This window comes from Aulonocara sp. 'chitande type north' Nkhata Bay, linkage group LG18, assembly GCF_057382095.1.
Source record: "Aulonocara sp. 'chitande type north' Nkhata Bay isolate Kocher_YH1m ecotype deep benthic linkage group LG18, A_spYH_male_GT1.1, whole genome shotgun sequence".
Classification (NCBI taxonomy): Eukaryota; Metazoa; Chordata; class Actinopteri; order Cichliformes; family Cichlidae; genus Aulonocara; species Aulonocara sp. 'chitande type north' Nkhata Bay.
This window is the reverse complement of record NC_141361.1, coordinates 33602127-33628557: the sequence shown is the minus strand read 5'-3', so window position 1 is coordinate 33628557 and position 26431 is coordinate 33602127. Positions and strand designations below refer to the sequence as shown.

Genomic DNA, 26431 nt, shown 5'->3' with positions numbered 1-26431 from the left:
AGGCCTTCTTTTATCTTCTACGTGGTTTAGAGTAGAGATGGACCGATCCGATATTACGTATCGGTATCGGTCCGATACTGACGTAAATTACTGGATCAGATATCGGAGAGAAATAAAAAATGTAATCCGATCCATTAAATATCAAAAAAGCACCTCACAAAACTTGCGACATGGCGACTCGGCTCATAACCGTAGCACGTCGGAGCAGTGTGGTCACGTGATAGAGCCGCTGTGTGTGTTTGTAGCCTCGCTACCAAACCAGCATTTCATCTCCGAGGAAGTGATCCCAGAGAAGTAAAGCAAGTGTGTAAGTTCATCTCTGAATGTTTGTAAAGCATTCCAGCGTTAAGCTTAACAACCGATATATGGAGCGACTGCCTCTCTCTCTCTCCTGCTCCTACTTCAATCATGAAACTGATCACTGATCAGCTGATCGGCTTTTCTGTCGTGAGTCCGTCTCTCTTGTTTGTTTTTGGCCCACTTTGCAGCAGAAAGAGGAAACCAGCGGCTGAACAGCAGCAGCACGTTTAAGCTTGATCAGCTGAGTGAGGGGTGGTTCCCTATTTTTTTTTTTTTTTTTTTTGCTGGGAGTTTGCAACCCTATTAGTCAGGTTGCTTAATATTTCTGCTAAGTTCTCTTTAAAACACCAGAACAGGGAGGATGGAGCAGGTTTAAGTTTATTAGATTGATCAGTTTTGCTGAACTATGAAATATTTTGGGTGCAGTGTGTTCTTTACATACAGGTGTAACAGAATAGCTTTAGTGTTGTTGTTTATTTAAACTTGAGTATGAACTTATCAAAATGCAGCAAGATATTAAAAAACAGTTTTATTGATTAAAAACCACAGTATATCGGATTCATATCGGTATCGGCAGATATCCAAATTTATGGTATCGGTGTCGGACATAAAAAAGTGGTATCGTGCCATCTCTAGTTTAGAGTTCATGAATCTCATGAATCGAGTGTCTCACTTTAGAATGTTTCGATCATATATTCACCTTTACCACAAATTACTGCTTCAAAGCGGCACTGCATGGAGGCAGTCGGCTGAAGTGTTACTGGGTTGGTCTTCCTCATCTTCCTCGTAGTTTCTCCTTAGGAAATGTAAAGAAACTGGCATCTGTGTATGTCAGCGCATAGAAAGATGAAGTGAATCCTCCTGCTGGACGGCTGCATTGACTGTAGACTTGGACCAGCAGCAGCAGATGACTCCACAAACAGACACTTCACACTGGTTCCTGTTTTGTGAACGACCCTCTGAAGGCTGTGGCCGTCTCTGTGCACCTCCTCCTACCACACGTTTCCCACACTGTCAACTTTCCTAATAATAATTAATAATTAATCTTCATCAGTGACCTTGTGTGGCTCAGCTCACCATGACTGTGGTTTCCTGCGCTGCACTAAACCCAGAGGTTCATGCTAGAATATTGTATTCATTTGAGATGTTGTGTTTTCAGGAGCTAATGTTGAAATTGAAAAGAAGCAGGCCTATGTCGTGCCTCCATGAACACGCGTTAGGATGTGTGACTGTCCTGTAAGCACAACACTACGCAGCTGTTTTCTCCTGGTTGCATTGGATCATATCTACAAACGACAACAATGTGATTTGTCTTGAAGCGTCGGCAGCACAGTCCCTCCTGGCTCCTGGGCCCACACATCTTTCACGAGGAGAGGAGTGGATGAAAGAGGAGAGCGGCAGGAAAAGCTGGGTCACTCTGCTCGAGGACGTTTGCTTTCCTTTATCTGTCTGTTGCTCACTCTACATATTTGTCTCAACCTTTTTCCACTTTCTTCCACATGTTCCCGGTTCCAGTTCTGTTGTGTTGCATGTGTCTGCGCTACGCATCGTGTCTGTTTCCAGCGTGGTGCGAGCAGAGAGAGATGACCTTCTAGAAGAAGGGACGTGGCTTCATGCTGTCATTGAGCATTACTTCAACTCATCTGCTCTCTTATTGCATCTCTCGCCTTCGTGTTATTTCTAACCCAGTGACCTTCCACAAAAGAGACACTCTCACAGAGTGCTGTCTGTCTCTGTGTTGGAGTTCGTTTCATTGTGAAGCACCATGTTGTTCAGTTGGTGACTGTGAATATAGATGATTGTTATTGAAGATGCTCAGTGAATCAGACTAGACCCTGAATGTTAACATTTTAACACATGCTTCCTCACAGAAAAGCGACGAAGTTTTATTTATAACTTGGGAGATCATAACCATCTGTGCTGCAGGGTAGACTGACACGTTTCAGCAGCTGCTTCATATATCTATGTGCCTCTTGGGGACCATCTCTGTGAAAGTCACCGTGCTGATTGATATTCTGTAACTCTAAAATGCTCCAGCATCATCTGTTGCTACGTGGCACCTTGGCTTCAGTATTGTAAGCCTGGTTCATGCTCAGTAGTTCACCTCTCTTCTTAGTATTTTTATAACTCCTTGTTCTGTCACCACATACTGTTGACTGTTGATCATTGCTCTCAGGGGAATCCACAGTCCCCAGCTGATATGCTGTAGCTGATATGCAGATTTGTGTTCATGTAATGTGACACAGATTCACCTCTTCATGGTGCAAATTCACTGCCTTTGTATCTCTGCATTCTTCGGCCTGTTCATTCCCCGAGTCAGCTCTACGTGACCCTACAGTTTGTATGTAATGAGGCAAATAATGTCACAAACACACAAGTACTCAAAGTAGTATAAAGGATGGGCTTGTTCGTGGTGACAGATGTAACTTTTCTTTCTCCTGTTACTGCGGATGGAAAGGCTTGAGTTTAAATCTCCTTACTTGTTCTAAGTGTGTTTGTGTGCTTCCTCCTCTGTGTGTGAGGCCGTGGAGGTTCCAGGGGGGGGGGATAAAGAAGTCTTTTTAGCTTGGCTAGCATGTTTTCTCTCCAGTCAAGCTCAGTAAATCAGATTAGACTTTTTGGCAAGCAGAATAGTAGTGTGTGTGTGTGTGTGTGTGCGTGTGTGTGTGGACATGACTGTTTGGAGGGTAAGACTGGAGCTCAGACGGATCTAGAGGGAGATGGAGAGGAAAGGAAGAGGGTGTAGCTGCTTGTGAAAGTTATGAAGTCATCAGAGGGGTAAAAACACTGAATCACTCTGTCGACTCTTTTCAAATGTTCATAGATAGTTTTCACTGTAATGAGAGAAAGGAAATTAAAGACAGAGTGCGTGATTTGTCCTGCAGTTACAATCACAAAACTCCCAGAAGGCTTTCAGTCTGCTGCTGCAGCTGTATGTGATGTTGTTCAAAAACATGAAGAGATTGTTTAGAATGGTTTACCTGCACGTTCATGTGTGCTTCCTGCAGTGCACTCGAGCAGTCTCATATGAAGGCCAAACCACTTCCACTCCATGCAAGGATGTGCATGTTTGTGCTTTATGCTTATGCATCTCAGTAAGTCCACTGGAAACACCTTGCTGCTGTCATCATGGTCATGAAGTGCTCTCTCAGTCACAACCTTTGTTCTCCTCTCTGTCTTCTTTCTTGTGTGTGTGGGTGTGTTTTCCAGCTTCCCCTGGTGCTCAGTTTAAAAAGCAGATTTGACTGCACTCCCCCCATTGGTTCTACATTTTCATGACTTGTGCTCATTGGCTGCCAGCGGCCGTCGGTGCAGCCAGCCAGAACGCAGCTCTGCAGCTGTTAGTGATGGGCAGATTATACTCTGCTGCACTGCTAAACACACCTCCAAAACAATCAGACACTAAAGCATCTGTACAGAGAAAATATGTGAGATTTTGATAAACTTTGCTTGTCCCTCTCTGCCCCCACCCTGCATCTGCTGTTGTTCTTGGCTGCACGCTCAAAGCTCTGAAATGTTTGAAGCTGAACGCTCAGCTGCACGTGAAAGGTGGAAACCAAGAAACACACACAAAGATTCAATAGGAAACTAGGTGTGTGTGTGTGTGTGTGTGTACATAGCCAGTGCTTAGTGCGACCTTCAGTTACTATAGCAACCAACTCACCAGACTCTCCATTTTCCAGTTTCTATGGTGTGTTTTCGTGACTGAGTTCTACATGTGTGTGCATCTGCATACGTCTGTGTGTGTGTGTGCATCTGCATACGTCTGTGTGTGTGTGTGTGCATCTGCATACGTCTGTGTGTGTGTGTGTGTGTGTGTGTGTGTGCATCTGCATACGTCTGTGTGTGTGTGTGCATCTGCATACGTCTGTGTGTGTGTGTGCATCTGCATACGTCTGTGTGTGTGTGCATCTGCATACGTCTGTGTGTGTGTGCATCTGCATACGTCTGTGTGTGTGTGCATCTGCATACGTCTGTGTGTGTGTGTGCATCTGCATACGTCTGTGTGTGTGTGCATCTGCATACGTCTGTGTGTGTGTGCATCTGCATACGTCTGTGTGTGTGTGTGCATCTGCATACGTCTGTGTGTGTGTGCATCTGCATACGTCTGTGTGTGTGTGCATCTGCATACGTCTGTGTGTGTGTGCATCTGCATACGTCTGTGTGTGTGTGTGTGTGTGTGTGTGTGTGTGTGTGTGCGCATCTGCATACGTCTGTGTGTGTGTGTGTGCATCTGCATACGTCTGTGTGTGTGTGTGTGCATCTGCATACGTCTGTGTGTGTGTGTGTGCATCTGCATACGTCTGTGTGTGCCATGTCTTCCTTGCTGTGAACAGTAACACGTGCTCGCAGACGGATCGTCCCGACAGGGGAACAGACTGTGCAGCTCTCCTCCTCAGCGTTCCTTCTCCTGCAGCTTTGTCTAAATGCTCAGACGCCATGAGATGTGTTCATCTATCTGAGACGTCCCGCGCGTGAGCTCCGGTTTGTGCGCTGCTGAGAGACGCAGACGGGTTCTGCAGGAACGTCTCACTCTCCCTGTCGTCGGCACGTCTCTTGTGCTCGACTGAGAGTGAAATCTCCAGATTGTAGAGCTGGATGAAGCAGATCGCTGAGGAGAATGTGACCCATCACGCTGATCCCGCACAGCGCACACACTCACATAGGTATTTGTTTAGAGATTCCAGTGGGTAAAGTCAAACAGGCCTCCCTGCTCCTCATTTGCTTGCTGACTGTTGTTCTCTTACTTGGATTCTTTGATGTTTATCTTAAAGCTGAGGTTTTACATACTGTAATAGTATTTAAATAAGTCATTCAAATGGAAACAGCTGTGGTGGAGACGTTTACCGATCACGCTGTGGACGGGAGGCGGGGCTGTTTAAGCTCTGCTGCCACGAGGACAGATACAAGAAATCTATAATAAATCTATAACTCTGCAATAAAACACTTTATTGATTTCTCGTTGTATTATTCCAACTCTGTGCTTTGACACCGTTTCCCCTGTGAGCTGATATCCTTAAATTCTATTTTGCTTTGTTTTGTTTTATCAATATTATTATTTATAACGATTGCTTTAGCTTATTATAAATGTACTTTTATATGGACAATTCAGTCTGTATGAGCTACTTACTACATGTTTTGTATCTTTAGAGGTGAATGTTCACTAGGGCTGCCACAAACGATTATTCTGATAGTCGACTAGTCACCGATTATTTTTGCGATTAGTCGACCAATCAGATCATCATCCATTGGACGCAAAACATATAGATTCTTGCACCAGCAGCATCTGCTCTACCATCATAATGATCACTATCATTAGCTTACAGCTTTAAGCTTTTAAGGTGCTAACTAAAAATAAAGACAAGATGATAGTTTATTAAATTTTAATGAAATTTGCAGATTGTCTCGGTGAAGTTTAATAAACTCCTTGCTATCTAAAATATAACAGGACACCGGAGTAAATTCTCGAGCATCTCACACTTCTGATAATCAGCTGTCTGCTTGACGTTTATTCAGCTGTGTAAAAACTATAACTTTAATCTCAGCCAAACCGATTTACTCAGGAACAAATAAAATACTAAAAAAAGCCAAACAATAACATTTTGAAGTTATCTAAGTGACTCATATATCATGTTTAACCTGAGCAGCGAAAGACAGCGGTGGGTTTGAAAACGATCTGCGGGGAGTCCGGTGTTCTCACGGCTCTAGTTAGCCTAGCCCCCGGCTAACTATCGAGCTAGTGGGTAACAGACGTCTCCGAAAACGTCGGAGCGCTTTTGAAAATATGTGGTGTCCTGATAAACTGAGCAGATATTTGAGGTTTACACAGCTACATTCTCACCTGAAAATATGTTAAACGTTTATTTTGTGACCCAGAAAGAATAATAAGAGTAATATTAAAACTAACTAGCTGCCGCCATTGTTGGAAACTGCGCTGGGCTGCGCTATGAATTCTGGGACACAGCTTCTTCTTCTTCAGAGTTTAACGGCAGCTGGCATCCTTGTACATGCAGTGCTGCCATCTTCTGTGTCAGGCCATTATTACACTCTTAAATCCTGCTACTTATTCCTGCGTCTTTTGTGATCTTACAAAGCTTCAAACGACGTGTCGACTATTAAATCAGTCGTCGACTATCATCGTGACTAGTCGACTAATCGTGGCAGCCCTAATGTTCAGTGTCTTTGTCTTTCTGTCTGTCTCACTTTAAAGTGAAAATAGGATCCTGATAGCAAAACTCGATTGAAGTATGATAGATTTAGCTGTTTAGGTGAGTTTAATTGAAACACTGTCACTGTTCTGATCAGGCCAGCAGCTCATTTTCTCTGAGCTTTTGGTTTTATTTCATTCTAAGCCTGCTTCTCCTGAAGTTAGAAGGATGACTTGCCGTCTTGTTGAGTTTGACTGGATTCGTGTGTATATAGAATATTGAAAAGATGAGGTGAGGATTAGATTTGAAAACGAGTGATGAGTAAAAATGGTTGGATATGAGGACAATCATGTAATTTCTTTTATGACTGTATCTTAGCAGCACTTCTCTTTATCTCACTCGTTCTTCTCTGATCTTGTCACAGCTGTAAAATCACACGTGTGGTGATCAGTGTCCTATAGCACGAAGCGATAACGTTTCAGTTTGCCTTGTTTAAAGACAAACAGTGGTGGGTATCAGAGGAAACAGCTGGAACGACGTTATCTCTTCAGTGGTGACAGAAGGTATGCATTTTAATGATCCTGATGATAATGACACCAGTATAATGATGAAACCAGTAAGAATGAATGATGACAGTGAGTAAACTGCTGCTTGTGCCCCAGAATGAAATGAAGGGAAAGCACTGAAAGAATCCGAAGTGGCAGACACACACCAGGATGGACGGATGATCACATGAGCAGGGAAGGGTGATGAGGGTGATGGTGTAAAGGAATGAGCACTACTCCACCAAACAAAATAAAGAAGGAGGCCAGTGTTGAATTTGAAGTGGAGGGTAAAAGTATGCAGCAATAAACAGATGAGTAATATGTGGCGATAAAACAGCAAGGGTAAACAAAGACGGCACGACAATGATGTCCTCAGCGTGTGCTGGCTGGGAGCTATCACTCAGTCGACTGCAGCAGTGCATTGTGGGAGACGGAGTGGGTGGGAGGCTGAATGAGGAGAGAGATGCACTCGCTGATCTCTCTTCCTCTGTCTCCCTGCTCGTGGAGGAAAGAGTGGGGGAGGGGGAGGAAGCAGATGAGAGAGAGAGGGAGTAAATGATGAGGATGGAGAGAGAGAGAGATGATCACTACACACACACAGACACACAAACATGTGCAACAGTCAGTCACTGGACTATCTTCTGATGTCAGCAATGCAGCGTTTGAATACTAAAGAGCGGCTGCAGACTGATCGCACGTGCTCTGTGTCTGCAGAGCTGGTCAGCGAGGCTCAGCTGTGCGACTGTCCTTCTACACTCAGGATCATGTTGCATTTGTCATGTTACTGTATGTCTTATGTTGTGTGGTGCCTGTCCAAATGTCTCTGCACTGCTGCTAAACATGATTTGTGTTGTTACCTGCCTTTTATGGAAACATGCTTTGGCACACGTCGCTCTCTTCTTTCTTCCTGTTGGATTCGTGGTCGTTAACTCTGCCACTGTCCATGTTTTGTTGCTCCCGGCGTGCTGGTGTGTACGGCTGCTGCGGCCCAAACATTAGCACGTGTGTAAATCAACCTAACCTGAAGTCTGTCCCAGCCACGTGATTGGTTCTGTGGGGGGCTATTATGGTTGTCATTGGTCTGTCACGTTGTCTGTCCAAACATGGGTGACTGATCGCATCATACTTATATCGAGGTTAACTTATTTCATGATAATTATCTTTATTGTTTATTATCCAGCTGTAAATCCTACTTATTTACATTGTATGTGAGAGATATTACTCTTTGTCCTTTTAACTCCTCTTCCTCCTCTTCCTGTGTGTAGCAGATGCTTAATGTGGGTCTTGATGAGCTAAACCAAACGATACTGATTGCGTTCATTTTATCGGTTATTAACAGTTTTTTGTGTGTTTTCCTTCTGCTGTGTCGTGTACAGGTTTATGTGGAGTTTGATGACCAGGAGTGGGACAAGAGGGAGTGGGTGAAGGTCTATGAGGATTTCCAGCTGTTTCTACTAGAGCATCAGCTGGTCTGGGCCAAGAGGAAGGAGTGCGCAGCAGCAGGAGGAGGAGGAGCAGGAGGCCTACTGCAGGGATCCAAGGCCAAACACATACAGTGGCCTGCCCTGGTAAGACCTGTGTTTGCTATTTATAGGCTGGGCACGGTAATGAGACTGGCCAGCCAAGTTGACTCTGCTGCATGCGTGGAGCTCCAAGTATTCTGTTCTCTCTGCACTTTAATCTGCTGCTCTGTGGATCGTCTCTGTGGTTTTGCATAAAGGTGTTGCTGTTTACAAGCTTTTCTATAAACTTGTTTGGCTCTTGCTGTTGTTTGCTTGGCGTGTCATGCTTTTCCGTTTCCTGTCAATCATCAGTGAACTGAGGAAGTTTTAAGTTCTTCAGCTGCTCAGCTATGATTGCTCACAGCCAACATGCGTCCTCTGCAGCTGCTGTCCAGGGTTAGGTTTTCTGCACAGTCACCGCTGCTGCAACTGGTATGAACCTGGATTATTGTCGTTATCCACGTGGTCTGATTGTGTGGCACAAATGATTCTGTCACCATAAAAACTCATGTTAGCTTTATCTCATCTGGCTCTCTGCAGCAGGCAGCTAGCAGGTGTAGCTGCCTGCTGCATGATGATGACTGAACAATAGTGATGACAAACTGTTTCTTATGGATTATTATCTGTTTTCTTCTAATAATCTTTACACCCCGTGATCATAGCTGTGAGTTAGTTGATACAGATCAATAATACAGCACCATATTATGGCACAGTGGATACTTTGTTACTATGTTCACTGTTGTTGTGTTTACTGATTAAAGCCACAAACAAAGGCTGATTCCAGTGATTGTGACAATATGTCAACTCCTCCAAAATCTCTTTTAAATGAACTAATATCTGATTTTAAATTCATTTATGATCAGCAAGTGTGACGATCTGTGTGGAAGCAGCGGGTGTGACAGTTTGGTGTGGAGCATTCAGACGTGCGGGGCAAACTTTCCAGGAGCGGACGTCCCAGCAGATTCAGAGTGCAGTGCTCCGAAACATGGAAAGACATAGACCTGGATCTCTGGCTCCGTGACCATGATAAATGTTCATGACAGTACACTTAAAAAAAGAAGAACATGGCAGCACAGCGTAGGTTTGCAAAGCTGTGTCTGAAAAATCCACAGGAGTCCTGGAACAATGTCTTTTGGCCAGACAAGGTCAAATTGGAGATGCTTGACCATGATTCCCAGTGCTTTGTTCAGCAGAAACCATCCATCTTCATCCGCTTTGTCCGGGGCCGGGTCGCGGGGGCAGCAGCCTAAGCAGAGAGGCCCAGACCTCCCTCTCCCCAGCCACCTCCTCCAGCTTATCCGGGGAAACACCAAGGCGTTCCCAGGCCAGCCGAGAGATATAATCTCTCCAGAGTGTCCTGGGTCTGCCCCGGGGCCTCCTCCCGGTGGGACATGCCTGGAACACCTCACCCAGGAGGCGCCCAGGGGGCATCCTTGTCAGATTCCCGAACCACCTCAGCTGGCTCCTTTCGATGTGGAGCAGCAGCGGCTCTACTCTGAGCCCCTCCCGGATGGCCGAACTTCTCACCCTATCTGTAAGGGAGAGGCCAGCCACCCTTCGGAGGAAGCTCATTTCTGCCGCTTGTATCCGCGATCTCGTTCTTTCGGTCACTACCCACAGCTCGTGGCCATAGGTGAGGGTAGGGACGTAGATCGACCGGTAAATTGAGAGCTTCGCTTTTACACTCAGCTCCCTCTTCACCACGACGGACCGGTGCAGCGTCCGCATCACTGCAGCTGCAGCCCCAATCTTGGTTTCTGTGGAGAATATGGTGGGGGATGATTTGGGTTGTTTTGCAGCAACAGAGCCTGGGCACCATGCAGTCATTGAGGTACAGATGGGACTAGTGCCTGATGTGCCTGACTAGTTAACTGGAGGACTAGTCTTGTCAGTCGTTTGTACCAGACTTACTAGTCCTTTAATCTAATTGGTTTACAGTTAAAATCAGCACCAGGTAAATTGTTGTCCTAAATGTTATGCAGCCATTTGCCATCAGATAGAGCACTGTAGTTGCTGTTCTGATCTTTTTGTCTGTTATTGTTAATTGTTGAAAGGTGAAAGAATGAGATCGCAGATATAAGTGGAGCCACTAATCCACATCGAAAGGAGCCAGCCGAGGCAGTCGCCTACTGGAGCAGGAGGCCCTGAGATGAGAGAACGCTGCGGCGTTCCCCGGAATAAGCTGTTGGAGGTGGCTGGCAAGAGGGAGGGTGTAGGTTTCCTTGCTTAGGGTGCTGCCCTCGCAACTCAAATTCAGATAAGCAGAAGGATATGGCGAGCAATTTGTTGTTGTGTTATTTGATGGTTACCTGAAGTCTGCTTGGGGAGGAGTCTAGGTAACCGAGAACCCCGCCTCAGACTTGCAAGTGCTAATCCTCCTGCCAGCTGCTTCACACTCTACAAGGGCTCCAGTAGCACAAGCACAGGCAGCAGGTCATCACTGGATAAAGTCAGCAGGGTTAGGAGAGGACTGAGCCCAACATCCTCAGTCTCTCAGCCAATGGCAGAGCCACAGAGATGGGCTTGGACTCAGTTTCACCTTAGTCAAACTACATTTGTCTGTAAGTGGCCTTCAAAGTGTGTGTAAGTGATCACGTGAGGCTCGGTCTGCTCTGCGGCTTGCGTCACTCACACACTTTGGTGTGGTGGCAGTGTGGTTACCGTGGTGTTTATGCCGCTGTCTCGATGTCGCACCACTGTCTGAGGAGATGATCCTGTGGGTCTGCTCGTGTTTTTGGCTTTGTCACTTATTGGAGGACTTGCTTCGGAAATGTTTGGCACTGATGTCATTTATTTTCCGACTGTGCTCTTTTCTCTGTGTGCGTACGAATGTGATTCACTGTTTTGGTTATGTAATAGAGTGCACGGTGCCATCTGGCACACACATTGTAGATAAGAGTTCAAAGACACTTTTTTCTGCCTCTCTTACTGCTCCTCCCGTTTCTCACAGATTTATCACACCGTTGCTATTGCCATAGCAACAACATTGAAATATATACCTGATTGACCCGCTGCCCTCTGGTTGGCGCCTCAGGTCAGTCAGATCTGCAGACTCTCAAACAGCCACTCGGCCTGTCAGCAAACCTCACCAATCTGAGCCCTGGTCTGAGTAACCCTCACCACTCACACCGAGTCCTTTGCTTCCAAGCGCTTTGTTCTCCAGTGTGTGGCTTTGACTCGCCTTTAAAACCTCACGTGGGTCCTGCCTGAATTTTCAGCCCCAGCAGCTGCTGCTAGACAGAGACAGCATAGATGAGCAGGCCAGTGGACCCAGCAGATCGCTGTTGTTGTTGCATAACTATCTGCACGCACACTTGGCTTTTATATCTCAGTGAGGACATGTAATTGACATAATGCCTTCCCTAGCTGCTTACCTGAACCCTAACCATAACCTAACTGTGACCCTGCTACTAAAGCCACAATTTCAGCCTCAAACATGCCTTCAAAAGCTGTTTGACGGGCATTTGGACCATAAGGGACTGTTGGTCCCCACAAGTATAGTAACAGTTGAATTTTTGGTCCTCACAAGGATGTATAAGTGTGCACACAGACACACAGAGGGGCTGTTGCACTCATCAGTATTAATTCACTATTAATTACTGTCATTCATCTCTCTGTCTGGGCTTTTCTCAGTGTGGGTTTTTGGTTTCTTTTGAAGCTCACTCTGAGTTTACAGGACTGGACTGATTGTGTATTTGTGTGGTTCATACATGTGTTTGTGTAAGTCTGTTTGCAGAGCTGCTGTGATATGGGATATGCTAGTCTCACTGTCTCTGTGGGTGTCCACGTGTCCTCCAACCTATTGTACTGCTAATTAGGGCTGCACGATTAATCGTTAGAAAATCGCGATCTCGATTCATACTTATGTGCGATCTCATTTCCAAATGACAACGATTAAAAAAAAAAAAAAGACGACGACGATTGTAGCGCATTTTGATCCGGGACGTGCTCTGCATGAAAACAAGCGCTCACTCTTCCTGCTCAACAAATGACGAGGGCGGAGCCTTATACCACGTGATACAGAAGCTGTGCCGTGTGATGCTAAAATTAGCAGGGAAACAACAACGGAGAGCACGTCAGGGATGACAAGAAAGTGACAGGAGAAAATCCGTCCCGGTCAACCACCCAAACATCAATAACGGGAACCTTATACAGCGCTTCCCTACACCCGTCGACCTCCCGCAGGCACAAAGACATTACGGAGGCTATCACTTATCACCTGACCAAAGATATGGCTCCATCAACACTGTGCAAAACGAGAGATTTAGGAAAACGATCAACACCCCAGACAAACGCTACACAGTGCCGTCCCGCAACTACTTTTCTATTGTTGCACTACCTGCTCTGTACACGCAGCGTCGAGCAACGGTGGAGACGGAATTTCAAGCAGTACAACATTTTGCAGCAACAAAACGTGAGACATTTGTTGTTTTTATGTTTATTTATTGTTTTTATGTTCTCTGCTGCCCTCAGGTGAATGTATGGCTATTCACCCTATGCAGCGAGCTTAACATAAGAGGAGATGGTTCCAGGAACGACAGGACACATCGCTTTGTCTTTGTGTCTTTAACTGAAGACCGTTTTTTCCTCTTTTAATTTGTAAGACTGTGAACATACAGTGAAATAATACGTAAGCATCAGTATCAACATATTTTGTAAACAAAACAGAAGTTAGCAACATAGCTTTCCTTATGCTTTACATTCATCACTAACATCTTTCCTTATACGTTCAAATAACCTTTTAAGTAACATGAAAGTAACAAATCTTACAGAAAATGAAGTTGGACATTGCTTACTTACAGATTATGGCTCAACAAACTCCCCAACGATGTAAACTGGGCTTAAAGTTGTGCAGCTTGTTTTCTGCTCCATGCATTTTCTCACACTGCCTGCGTGAACTTTGCCTGCTGCTTACAACCCATCACCAAAGGGGGCAGTGTAGTGCACACCAAATAACCAAAGAAGAAGCCACAAACTGAAGGGGTAATACTGCCCACTATTGGGAAACCTGAGAAATTCGCCAGCCAAAGAAACCCAACCAAGCAAAGAAACCCAACCAAGCCACAAACGAGGGGCAGAACATGTTCAGTCTCAACTGTTACGAAGTTGATGTGCAGTTAATAAGCGCAATAAATATTTATACTGGAAAAGAAAATCGTGAGAGAATCGTGATCTCAATTCTAAGCCAAAAAATCGTGATTCTCATTTTATGCAAAATCGTGCAGCCCTACTGCTAATATACTGAAATGCACATCTATACATAAGCTGCTGTCATCTCTATGTTTCATCTTCAGTATGACAGTAAAATGTGCATCAGTTTCTTCGAGGTCACTAGCAAGAGTTTGGATGAAGTTTGCAGATAATAATAATGGATTGGATTTATATAGCACTTTTCAAGGCACCCAAAGTGCTTTACAATGCCACTATTCATTCACTCTCACATTCACACACTGGTGGAGGCAGCTACAGTTGTAGCCACAGCTGCCCTGGGGCAGACTGACAGAAGCCAGGCTGCCATATCGCGCCATCGGCCCCTCTGGCCAACACCAGTAGGCGGTAGGGTAAAGTGTCTTGCCCAAGGACACAACGACCAGGACAGAGAGCCCGGGGATCGAACCGACGACCTTCCGGTTACAGATACGCTTCCCAACCCCCTGAGCCACGGTCGCCCCAGATCCATGGAGGTGTGTAATTATTCACTGAAGCTGTGGTGTGGAGACCTCCACAGACGCCAGATCGTTCTGTGAGCTGTCAGATTATTAGATGTAGAGAACAAAGGCAGCGTGATGAGCAGAAGTCGACCCAGCCGTAAAGGAAAATTGTGTGTGAGAGTATTAATAGAATATGAATTGCTGGTAGTAGTAACAGCTGTAGGAGGATCCTGCAGTCTGATAGCCATATCTCAAGTGTTAGCTCCATTCAAGGCTTAAATACATGCCTGTTTTTGTGTTAGAGAGCTGCTGAGTAAAAAAGCTCATTTCCTGCCTCTACTCTTTCTGATTTTATGATCTCATAGATCCCAAAGTTTCATTTGATGTTTCTCTTTTGTAATTTCTTATTTGCATTGTCTGATGATAAATGTGAAGAGTGTCTTTGTAAGCTCCACATTCGTCTTGCTTTCAGCCTGGGGGTGTAAACTCCAGGTCCACACCAGGTACCCTCTCCCTGTTACATCATTTGGATTTGAACCAACACTTAACAGAAATCCCATTTATGTAGTTGGATACCGTTGTGTCTGGGTCACAGCCCAGTTACTGACACACATCCAATTATACACAAGGACACAATGTCACGTTGTTGTAATAAACTTTACAATAACAAGAAAATGTTGCATATTCATTACATGCCATGCTGTTGACCTATTTGGCCTGTTTCCCTGTTGGCAGTGAAACAAAAAGCCAGCAATGCCTTTATGATCTGTTAAAGGCACATAAATGCATAAAACTGGTTATTTTATTCTATAATGGTAGGTTTAACTGTTCAGTCAGTTTGGGTCTCCTTTCAGAAGCGTCTCAGTAGCCTGTGTGTACATATAATTGTTTGAACTGATGAATCTGCAGTTGTTTACACGTGGCTACAAGAGATCCTCCTAACTTATGTAAATCTTTGCTTCTTACATCCTGCTCCTTGGACCCGTTGTTCTGAGTATTGGTCCATCAATGACTGCTGTCAAACTGCCAGCTGTTGCAAATCATGAACACTAATGAGAAGTTAATAGGCCTTTGTCTCGTCAAGTTACAAGACATGTTTGTGTAGCTATATGTGAGCCTGCATATACACTGTTGACTGTGTTGAGTTCAAACTTGTGCTCCTACTTCTTGAGTCTGTGTGCTGTACCATCGTCCACCCTGGAACAAAGAAATATGACAAGCCCAGAGTTAACTTGCATTCATGTTTATGATAACTGTGTGTAAACTTCTGACCACAACTGTGCATGAGGTGAACATGCCTGAGACAGGACCTGCCACAGGCTGCATGTTTAGGGTCTCTCATGTTGTAGAGTTCCCAGTGACCCCACCCAGCCCATAACTCACCAAGACAGTCCCATCCCCCAGAGTCCCCCCCCCACACACACACACACAGACATTTGGCTTTCATTTAGCTCTCTTGTGTTTACTTTGCTCTGTTTTCCTCTGGCTGTATGTTGCTCTCCTCTGGTCTCCCATAGATACAGCAGAACAACACTGTCTGTGTCTCTGTTGCGTCTCATCTCACCCCCACTCCCCTGTTTTGTTTTGGGTTTTTTTTCCTTTCTCAAAATTACCTCAGTGAGGGCTTTTAATTTAGCATTTAGCGAAGAAAAGCGGAACACCACACATAAGGTTCATGGCTGTAGTGGAGGAGAGGGTGAGGTAGAGGCAGATGATCTGCAGAGGCGACCCCTCATGGACCAGCCCAAAAAAGGAGGTCTGCATATAGTGCAAGTATACAGCTTCTTATCTGAACCTGCATCCTGGTCACATAATCTTGGTAAAACGACAATATGGGGGAATATAGTTTGGTCAGATAAACCCAAATTGAATGCTGTGATACACACCATGTTTGGTCAAAGGCCTCAGCCTAAAACACCATACCAACAAGGTTTCAACGAGGCGTTGATTCCAGTTTGTAACTTTCAGAGACAGAACGTAAAGCTGCGACTCAGTCACCTGACCTGAATCTGTGGGAAGAACTACAGCTCATAGAAGGATCCCACGCTGGGACTGTGTGGTGAGTGGGTCACACCTGAGCTGGGACTGGTTTCTCCATACAGAATAAATGTCGGTGTGTTCAATACATTTTCCCTGTGTCACTTCTCATTCTTACACATTATTTATTTACATCTATGGTTTCTTTTCGTTACATGTGGATTGAAAGTGTTGTTACTGACATAATAATCTCATGTCAGTGGCACCTTTAGAAATATGTTTACTTAGAGAACTGGTGGCATGCAGCACGAGTCCTGACAGGGACTAGAAAGAGAGAGCAGATTTCTCCTGTTTTGGCTTCCTGTTAAATCCAGAATTCAAAATCCTGCTCCTCACATACAAGGTCTTAAATAATCAGGCCCCATCTTATCTTAATGACCTTGTAGTACCATATCACCCTATTAGAGCACTTGGCTCTCGCTCTGCAGGCCTACTTGTTGTTCCTAGAGTATTTAAAAGTAGAATGGGAGGCAGAGCCTTCAGTTTTCAGGCCCCTCTTCTGTGGAACCAGCTTCCAGTTTGGATTCAGGAGACAGACACTATCTCTACTTTCAAGATCAGGCTTCAAACTTTCCTTTTTGCTAAAGCATATAGTTAGGGCTGGAATCCTCCCTTAGTTATGCTGCAATAGACGTAGGCTGCCGGGGGATTCCCATGATGCACTGGGTGTTTCTTCACTCACTATGTGTCTGTCACTGCTTCACTTCTTCCTGAGGAGTTTCTCCTTCCCACCATTGTGACACTGCTTGATCACAGGAGGTCACCTGATTGTTGGGGTTTTCTCTGTAACATTGGAGGGTTTTTATCTTACAATATAAAAATCACCTTGAGACATTTGCGATTGATTTGGCACGAGAACAGCACAACTGAACTGAGATAAAACGTCATGATACATGGATACTTTTACGGTCTTTCTCTGCCTCTCATTGCAGTCGTACAAATGCTTGATTAGGTTCTTCTTGTGGACACAAATGTAACGTCACCCTGCTCAGCACAGTGATTTTCATGTGCCACAATCGTCACTTTGCTCTAAAAATACTGCTTTACAGTATCGCAGTGAAGACAGAGCGGACTAATGAGACTAAAATCTGATACTTCATTGTGTTGGTTCCAGTCTTTTACACGCCTGGAGCTCAGCACCATGAGCTCCTCCACAGTGAGAGTTTAAGACGTGGGAACAGCATTAACTTTATGAATTACTTCTGGTTGTACCCCAGGAGGTAGAGGAGGTCGTGGCTGGTGGTTTGATCCTTGGCTGCACCAGTCTAAGTATAATTGGGCTAGATACTAACCTCCTAACTAGTGCTGGGCGATATATCGATTTTTTTAAAAATATCGATATATTTTTATACAAGACATAAGCTGTGACAATATCGTTTATATCGATATAGTCTATGTTGCGTTATAATTACACTTGTGGAGCCGCTATTTTGCCTCTCTCTCGTCTGGGTTTGTTTGCCCCGCCTCTCACCCTCACTGAACACAAACCCCCTCCCCCATCGCTAAACCTCCAGTTGGCAACAAGATGGACACAGGAGCTAGCGAAGAGGAGCTCGTCGGAGAAAAGAAAACCAATGGCTCAATTATTTGGAGATGGTTCGGGTTCAAAGTGTCAGATGAGCAGCAGAATAATGTATTCTGTAGAGAATGTCGAAAAAGCGTCGCAACGAAAGGTTCGAGCACCACTAATCTTTACCACCATTTACAACTGCGCCATAAAGTGCAGTATGAAGAGTGTGTGAAATTGCGTGCTGTAGCCCAGACCGCAAAGTCTTCCGAGGTTCCTGCCGTGAAACAGACCACCTTACAACACTCATATACTCGTGCTGTGCCATATGATACAAAAAGTGAGAAGTGGGGGGAAATTACTAAAGCAGTGGCCTATCATATTGCTAAAGACATGGTCCCCATCTCAACTGTGGAACAAGAGGGCTTCATACAGCTGCTAAAAACTCTTGACCGAAGATACCAGTTACCTAGCCGGAAATACTTCACCAGAGAAGCACTGCCAAAAATGTATACTGATGTTAGACAGAGTCTCGCTGCCCAGCTCACCAAAGTGTCTCACTTCGCACTGACAACCGACATGTGGTCCAGCAGGACGTGCGAGCCATATATGAGTGTGACTATACATTTCATGGAAGACTGGGAACTGAAAACTGCCTGTCTCCAGACCAGCTACTTTCCTCAAGACCACACCAGAGAGCATATAGCTGAAGCCCTGCAGGATGTGCTCAAAACCTGGAAGCTCAACCCGACGGGACTGGTTGCTATAACAACTGACAACGGGGCTAATATTGTCAAGGCGGTTCAACTGAACAAGTGGTCGAGGATCCAGTGTTTTGGTCACAGGCTTCATCTGGCCATTGGTGAGTGCAATACTGAATTTTTTGATTTGGAAAAAAAAACGCTAATAAATGAAAAGTGTATAGAGTCTCTTGTAGAGCTAAACATGCCTATGGACCACAAGACAAATATTTTTATAAGTCATAGCCAGCATATACATCTATCACTTAGAAATCGAAAGTTAGTTGAACAAATAAATAAACTATCCCTATTAAATCCAATAAACGTATTGGGGTGTATTTGTCTTTGTATTAGATTGAGTTGTGACACTAAATGAGGACCACAGCTGAGACAAGACAGGGATACATTTTTAAATACATAGTGAGATTAAAAGGTGTAAAAAAAACGAAAAAAAACATGTTCTAATCATTTGGTGATCTGGTGATTTTACCAAGATAGTTTAACTACAACCATTTCTAGGTTATACAATACACGACACATTTTGCAAATATTGTTGAGTCTTATGCATCACATTCTATACAACTGAGATGGATTGCATCTTAACATAACAATTAAAGTGATTTTAAAAGTTTGTATTTTGTGTGTCACAGGACATGCTATGGATGATGCCCGCATTACCCGGGCTATTTCTCTGTGTAAGAAAGTCGTCAGCAGCTTCTCCTACAGCTGGAGGAAGAGAAGAGAGCTGGCTGAAGTGCAAATACAGCTGGGTCTTCCAAGTCACCCGCTACTCACAGAGGCAACAACTCGCTGGGGATCAAGGCTTCTCATGATAGAGAGGGGTCTGGAGCAGGAAAGAGCACTTTCTAAAGTTCTCTCTGTCGACATGAAAACCAGACCTCTAGTCCCTACTTGGCAGGACATAGAGGTCCTGGAAGCAGTTCAGAAAGCTCTCAAACCCTGTTAGGACTTCACTGATGCACTTTCAGGAGAGAAGTATGTGACCCTGTCCTGTGCTACACCTGTTTAACACTAGTCTCCTGGCACCTGGAGAGGAGGATAGTGAGCTGTGTAAATCCATCAAGACCCGCATTGTGGATTACCTCAACAATAAATATGCAGATCCATCCACCAGTGACCTGTTGGACATGGCTTCTTTTGTGGATCCACGGTTCAGGGCGAAATACATCCCTAGTGAGAAGATTAATGCACTAAAACGTAAACTCATCTTGGAGGCAGAGTCTCTGCTCAGCTATCAGGGTACGTGTTTGTCTGAGCTGACTGATCCAGCCGTGCCTGAGTCTGCAGACCAAGAAGAAGCAGCAGTAGGACACACAGCTAAAAAAAAGAGATCACTGGCAAGCTTCTTCCAGCACAGCACAGCCACCAACACTGGTTTCACAAAAAGGGAAGCAATCGAAAATGAATTTTCTAGCTACCTGTTGTCAGTTTGTGTAGAGAGTGATGCTGACCCTCTCAAATGGTGGAAGGAACATGAAGTTGCCTTTCCAGCACTGAGCCTCCTGGCCAAGAAATATCTTTGTGCGCCAGCTACCAGCTCCCCTTCTGAAAGGATTTTAGTTGCAGTGGAAACATTGTAACCTGCCACAGGGCATCGTTGAAGCCTGATACTGTTGACAGATTAGTTTTCCTGGCACAAAATCTGTAAGCTGTACAGTTGTTGGCCTTGCTTGTTTGTGTTCTTTCTATATTGTTATTGTCATTGGAGATTTGCACAAAGACCCACTGACCAAAGAATGTAATTTTGTTAATTTCATTCAATCTGTTTACATGTTTGGTTTTTTGCACAAAGTACCAGATGATTGTTCAGCAATACACACAAAGAAGCACTTTAGAAAACTTTAATTCAGTGTAAGCACTTTTTAAAGAGCAAGATGCCTTTGTTATTTTAGATCTGCATCTTTTTAGTTTACATTTTACATTTAGTTTACAATTTTTAGCTTTTTGTTATGTATGAAAAGAAAAAAAATGGAGCATTATTATTTAATAAATGCTGACAATTTATTTTTGACAATTTTTTCGTGTACATCTACATTTGTATCTTAATAAAAGTTACATGTGTGACATCTGGGACAAGTACCTTTGACCAAGAATTCTCTTTTTGTTCTTACTTTATGGGATTAAAAAAATATCGAGATATATATCTTATATCGCCATCCAGCTAAAAAATATCGAGATATGAATTTTGGTCCATATCGCCCAGCTCTACTCCTAACCTCCAGCTGCTCACCGATGCATCCGCTGGTGTCTGAATATTGGATAAAAAGCAGAGAAATAAAAGAACCACATACCTCAATAATTACACCCTAACATGGAGACATGACGAGTCAGGAACAGTTAATGATGAAATAATTAATCATTGGCAGATTTGAGCTGAAAATAAGAATTTTGCTGCAGTAAATGTGCCTCTTGTACTTGCATGTACTTTAGTAATTGGACCTGCTGTGCGACAAAGCTCATCCTCAGTGTCCAGCCTAAAACACGACCAGGAGATGATCTTTCAGAATCAGAATCAGAATCAGAATCAGAATGGGGTTTATTGCCAAATGTTGAGCAGGTTTACAACATTAGGAAATTGCTGCGGTGCTTCAGTGCAAACATAGTGTCATAAATAGCACTTAAATAGACATGGAAAAAAATAAAAGTAGGGATAAGAATTAAAAGTGCTACGTGGAAAGATATGTGCATGGCATGAGATATACATGAGATATATTCATGAGAATAAGAATTAAGAGTGCTACGTTGAAAGATATCTGTTGTTTTCTGTTGTTTTCCCTCCCATAATGGTCGTTACACATGGAGGTGTGGGAGAAAACAGCTTCATTCTGTGCCTGAATGCCTCCTGTTTGACAGAGATGGAGCACCGGTGCTGCAGCTACTTTGCAAATGTGCTGCTCACACTACACTTGTGTGCAGACACACATATAGCTTGTTCCTGTGATTGTTTTCTGCTGAGCCCAGAGAAAAGTGACCTTTAGGTGCCATTCCTCTTTGTCTGTGAAAGCATGCCTCGTCCTGCATGTCTGCTCATTACATGTAAATATAACAGCTGCTCCCAGGCTGCACTGTTGTATGGAAGAAAAATGTACACATCTAAATACGGTCACACACACATACAGCTGTGCATTCCTCTCACTTTGTTGTTGTTAGCAGGACTGTAGATGAAGCGCTCATCCTCCTGTGTGCATGCGTGCTGTGGGAAATAAGTCTTATGGCACATCGATGGCAGTTTTTCCAGGTGAACTTTTATGTGAGACAGGATTTGCTTTTGCCTCTTCTGACTGTACTTCTCTGCTTCCATACAAACACAATTAAACATTTTAAGGGTTGAACATCTTCACTATGTTGCATGTTTTCCCCAACCGTGTGTTTCTGTGACTTCACTCTGCTGTTTGCAGTTAGCAAACACTCCTAAACGCTTCTTTGAAACATGGTGCACAGTGTTGTAGGATGGATTATTGTGGACGGATTATCTCAGTTGTTCTGCTGACTGAAGTTTGGCCCGTTTACAAAAATCACAGAACCAAGTTAAACAGACAGACCTGTTGAATTCTACAGTGATAGAATAATAATGATAATAATAATGATGATGATAAAGATGATGATAATAATGATAATGATGATGATGATGATAATGCTAATGATAATAATAATAATGATAATGATAATGATAAAGATGATGATGATGATAATGCTAATGATAATAATAATGATAATAATGATGATGATAATGATAATAATGATGATGATGATGATAATGATAATGATGATGATGCTAATGATAATGATAATGATAATGATAAAGATGATGATGATGATGATAATGCTAATGATAATAATAATGATAATAATGATGATGATAATGATAATAATGATGATGATGATAATGATGATGATGATAATGATAATAATGATGATGATGATGATAATAATGATGATGATAATGATAATAATGATGATGATGATGATGATGATAATGATGATGATGATAATGATGATGATGATGATGATAATGATAATAATGATGATGATAATGATAATAATGATGATGATGATGATGATAATGATAATAATGATGATGATAATGATAATAATGATAATGATAATAATGATGATGATAATAATGATGATGATGATGCTAATGATAATGATGATAATGATAATAATGATAATAATGATAATGATAATAATGATGATGATGATAATGATGATGATGATGATGCTAATGATAATAATGATGATGATGATGATGCTAATGATAATAATGATGATGATGATGATGCTAATGATAATAATGATAATAATGATGATGATGATGCTAATGCTAATGATAATAATAATGATAATGATAAAGATGATGATGATGATGATGATAATGATAATAATGATGATGATGATGATAATGATAATAATGATGATGATAATGATAATGATAATGATGATAATGATAATAATGATGATGATGATAATAATGATGATAGTGATAATAACAGAAGGATATTGCACAGAAATGTCTCAAATATTTTCGATGTACCTGACAGGAGAGAGCGTCGCGTTAACCACAGCACATTTCCATCCACCTGTTTCTATGCAAATTTTCAGTCTGCTGTCCAAAGCAGAGGCTGGAAATGCAAACAGCCCAAAGCCTCAGTAAGGCCAAAACTGATTTTATTTTTCATTGTGGTTTGATGGGCTCAACACGTCCAAGAAACAACTGTGGTTTCCTCCGTCAGGCCTGAGCTGAGGTGTTGTTCTTTGTTTGGTTTCTCTTAAAGGAGATGAAGCAAGAAGAAGGATATATATTATAATTATATAATTATAATATATATCCTTCTTAAATAATATATAATTTTATATTAATTGCTTCAAAAGAGGATTTATGGGCTTCATAGGTTTTATCACTTTGAAGCTGATCAGAGGTCATAAGTGACAGTAACTGGGCAGCCCTCTAGTGTATTTACTACCCATGGCCATTTAAACTTTAAGATGTGTGGTTTACTTGAGCACCTGCACATTTCACATTACTGTAAGGTGCTGAATCTCACTAACATGTCGTGGTCATGCTCGTCATCTCCTGTGTGTCGGCCTCTTTGCTGAGGTCATGCTTACTTCCTGGTTTTGCACTGAGCTTTGGCTGGAGCTCGTTAGTGCCACCATGTCTTTGTGTCCTTTCACTCTGTGATGTTTTAATAGTAAGTGTCAAGGTTTTAGTTTTTGTCTCAACTAAAGAAAATAAAAATGACCATTAATAGTTCTGTAAAAGTATTGTTTCTGTGTAAATAATAAATGACAGTGAATAGTATTGCATGGATTTGTTATGTTGTTGGTTGTCAGTGTGTATGCTTTCAGAGTGTGTCGACTGAACTTGTAGTTCAGCCTCTCAGGGCTTTTGATTATTGTTGTTAGAGCCGCTGGTCTGTAGTCCCTGAGACAGTTTACACCAGGATGTTGGGAGTTGGCACTGTCGTGGATGTCCTAAGGCAGGTGGGGATAGTCCACTGTGATGAAAAACACCTGTGTCAGTTTCACAGCACCGTCCCGGAGGACTGGGCCAGGATCTGTGCATTTACATCACAGAGGGAGTTTGTGGCGTCCACAGTGTTTGATGAGGACATCTTAGACATGTTGTGCACACTTCCAGTGTCCCACTCTTAAACTGGTGTAGTAGAAGGTGTTGATTGTCTTTGAATAAGTTAAGTGGTAAATCGACTGGTTCCTATTCAGCACGTTTCTGCTCTACCTGAGCACTCGCAGCACCAGCGCAGCTTCACTCAGTGTGACTGAAGCTGTTCAGAAGCTGCATTTGGCCTCAGTTATTCAATTCAATTCAATTTTATTTATATAGCGCCAAATCACGACAAAAGTCGCCTCAAGGCACTTCATAGATACAGAGAAAAACCCAACAATCATATGACCCCCTATGAGCAGCACTTTGGCGACAGTGGGAAGGAAAAACTCCCTTTTAACAGGAAGAAACCTCCGGCAGAACCAGGCTCAGGGAGGGGCGGGGCCATCTGCTGTGACTGGTTGGGGTGAGAGAAGGAAGACAGGATAAAGACATGCTGTGGAAGAGAGACAGAGGTTAATAACAGATATGATTCAATGCAGAGAGGTCTGTTAATACATAGTGAGTGAGAAAGGTGACTGGAAAGGAAAAACTCAAAGCATCATGGGAATCCCCCGGCAGCCTATGTCTATTGCCGCATAACTAAGGGAGGATTCAGGGTCACCTGGTCCAGGCCTAACTATATGCTTTAGCAAAAAGGAAAGTTTGAAGCCTAATCTTGAAAGTAGTTTGTGTTGTGTTAACAGAGTTAGAAACAGGGAAACGTGATTGGACTGGCACATTGTGGAAGAGGAGACACTTTAAAGACATTATACAGAAGATTTAAAAAATTGGTGCAATATTTAAACACAGTTTGAGAGAAATCAGATGAAGTTTCTGCAGTACTGTAGTAGGAAAGTCCATCAGTACACACACACAGCTCGTGGCGGCTGTGTTCATCCACAGAGGGTTGTACTGTTCTGGCTTCTCCACAGTGACACACTGCACCCTCCACCCCCTGCCCACCACACTCCTCCACTGACACGACCCTGTTACTGAAGCAAAATGCCAGCGTTACACAACAGCAGAGGAAATAATGAAGCAATCCTGTTACATGGCCTCTTGGCACACACGCGCCTGATATCAGCCATCTTGAACAAAACACACATGCACATAAAGGCTTTCAGCTGAACTATTTTTTGTGTTCGTTGGCATACGTGGTTACATTTTAGCTTTTAAAAAGCAGTTATTAGCTCCGTCATCCAGCTGTGACATGTTTTGATTTATTTGGTACAGTTCTGCTGTGAGCTCCTCCAGCTCTGACACGAAAACACATCTGACACCACAGAGAGATCCAGCCGGGAGCAAGACAGCATCACTGAGAGAGACAGACCGGTGTTTAAAGGGTGAGACAGGGACTGATGTTCTTCAGAGTCTTAGTTGTCCTGGGCTGTACGTCTGTCTGCTCAGCCTCTCTGTGTTCACATTAAACCCTCTGTTGCATCTCTGATCCAGCTATTACATCATCTCTGTATCTACCAGGAGCACTGTGTGAACTCATTAAAGAGCCTCACTGCAGACTGCCTTCAAAGATCTAGTGAAATCTATTGGCCACATGATACAAGAGGGAGGGGAGAGTTTACTGGTTGGTGGGGTAAGGAAGGTGAACGTGTGTGTGTGTGTGTGTCTATATAGAGAGATAGATGGATGTAATTTTTCTGAAGGCTTATAAGACACATACTTTGATAACTAACAGTTTCTCACATTTCTATAGCCAAATACAAAGACGTAAATGCTTAAGACGTTTTGCACAGCATGGTAGTAGTGGTGAAATAATGAGATGGAGGTCATGAAGCATGAGGTAGAAGTAGTGAGTTTGTGTTGAAACATTGTTTACATGGTTTGCCAAACGGACTGATCTTGTTGTGATTTATGACAGAAACCTGGAGGCACATCTATAAAGTGCGCTCTGAAGTCGTTGGTTATTAGTGTGTGCTTCACGACACTGGAGCTTTACTTTTGAAGCCTGTTTCCGTGTGAGCCCTTCAGATGAATCATCTTCATGAAGAATGAAGTTTAAGGAAATACGAATAGAGAAATGCTGAGTCTGAGTCTGAGTCTCATTTTTTTAATTGTAATGTTGGTCAAATGTTTTGAATCGTACATGTTGCACTGATGTCTACATGTTGCATGTTTCATGAGTCTGTTGAAGATATTTTGTCTAGTTTTTCTTGGCTTTAAGCTTCTTTTCTCCATCACTAACACTGCAAAGTCACCATATCTCTATCAAAACACTCACTTAAACATTCCCATATCACTGAAAGAATAAAGACAATAGTTGTTTTGACGCGTTTTATTTTACCACCGTTTTTAGACAAAGAACAAAGAAAGGACAGCGTCTGATATGAGAGGTTGTCTAAAATGAATGAACGTG

General features: G+C 43.2%; 1 protein-coding gene across 2 annotated transcripts in view; it reads left to right on the top strand.

Annotated features, from left to right (window-relative positions):
• The window catches only part of jmjd1cb (jumonji domain containing 1Cb), a 123703-nt gene that overhangs the window by 48900 nt on the left and 48372 nt on the right, over positions 1–26431 (top strand). For both annotated transcript variants that reach the window (XM_086272461.1, XM_086272460.1), the window contains exon 2: positions 8371–8562. In XM_086272461.1, coding sequence (XP_086128587.1) covers positions 8371–8562 — 192 coding nt within the window. The remainder of the gene's footprint in view (positions 1–8370; positions 8563–26431) is intronic.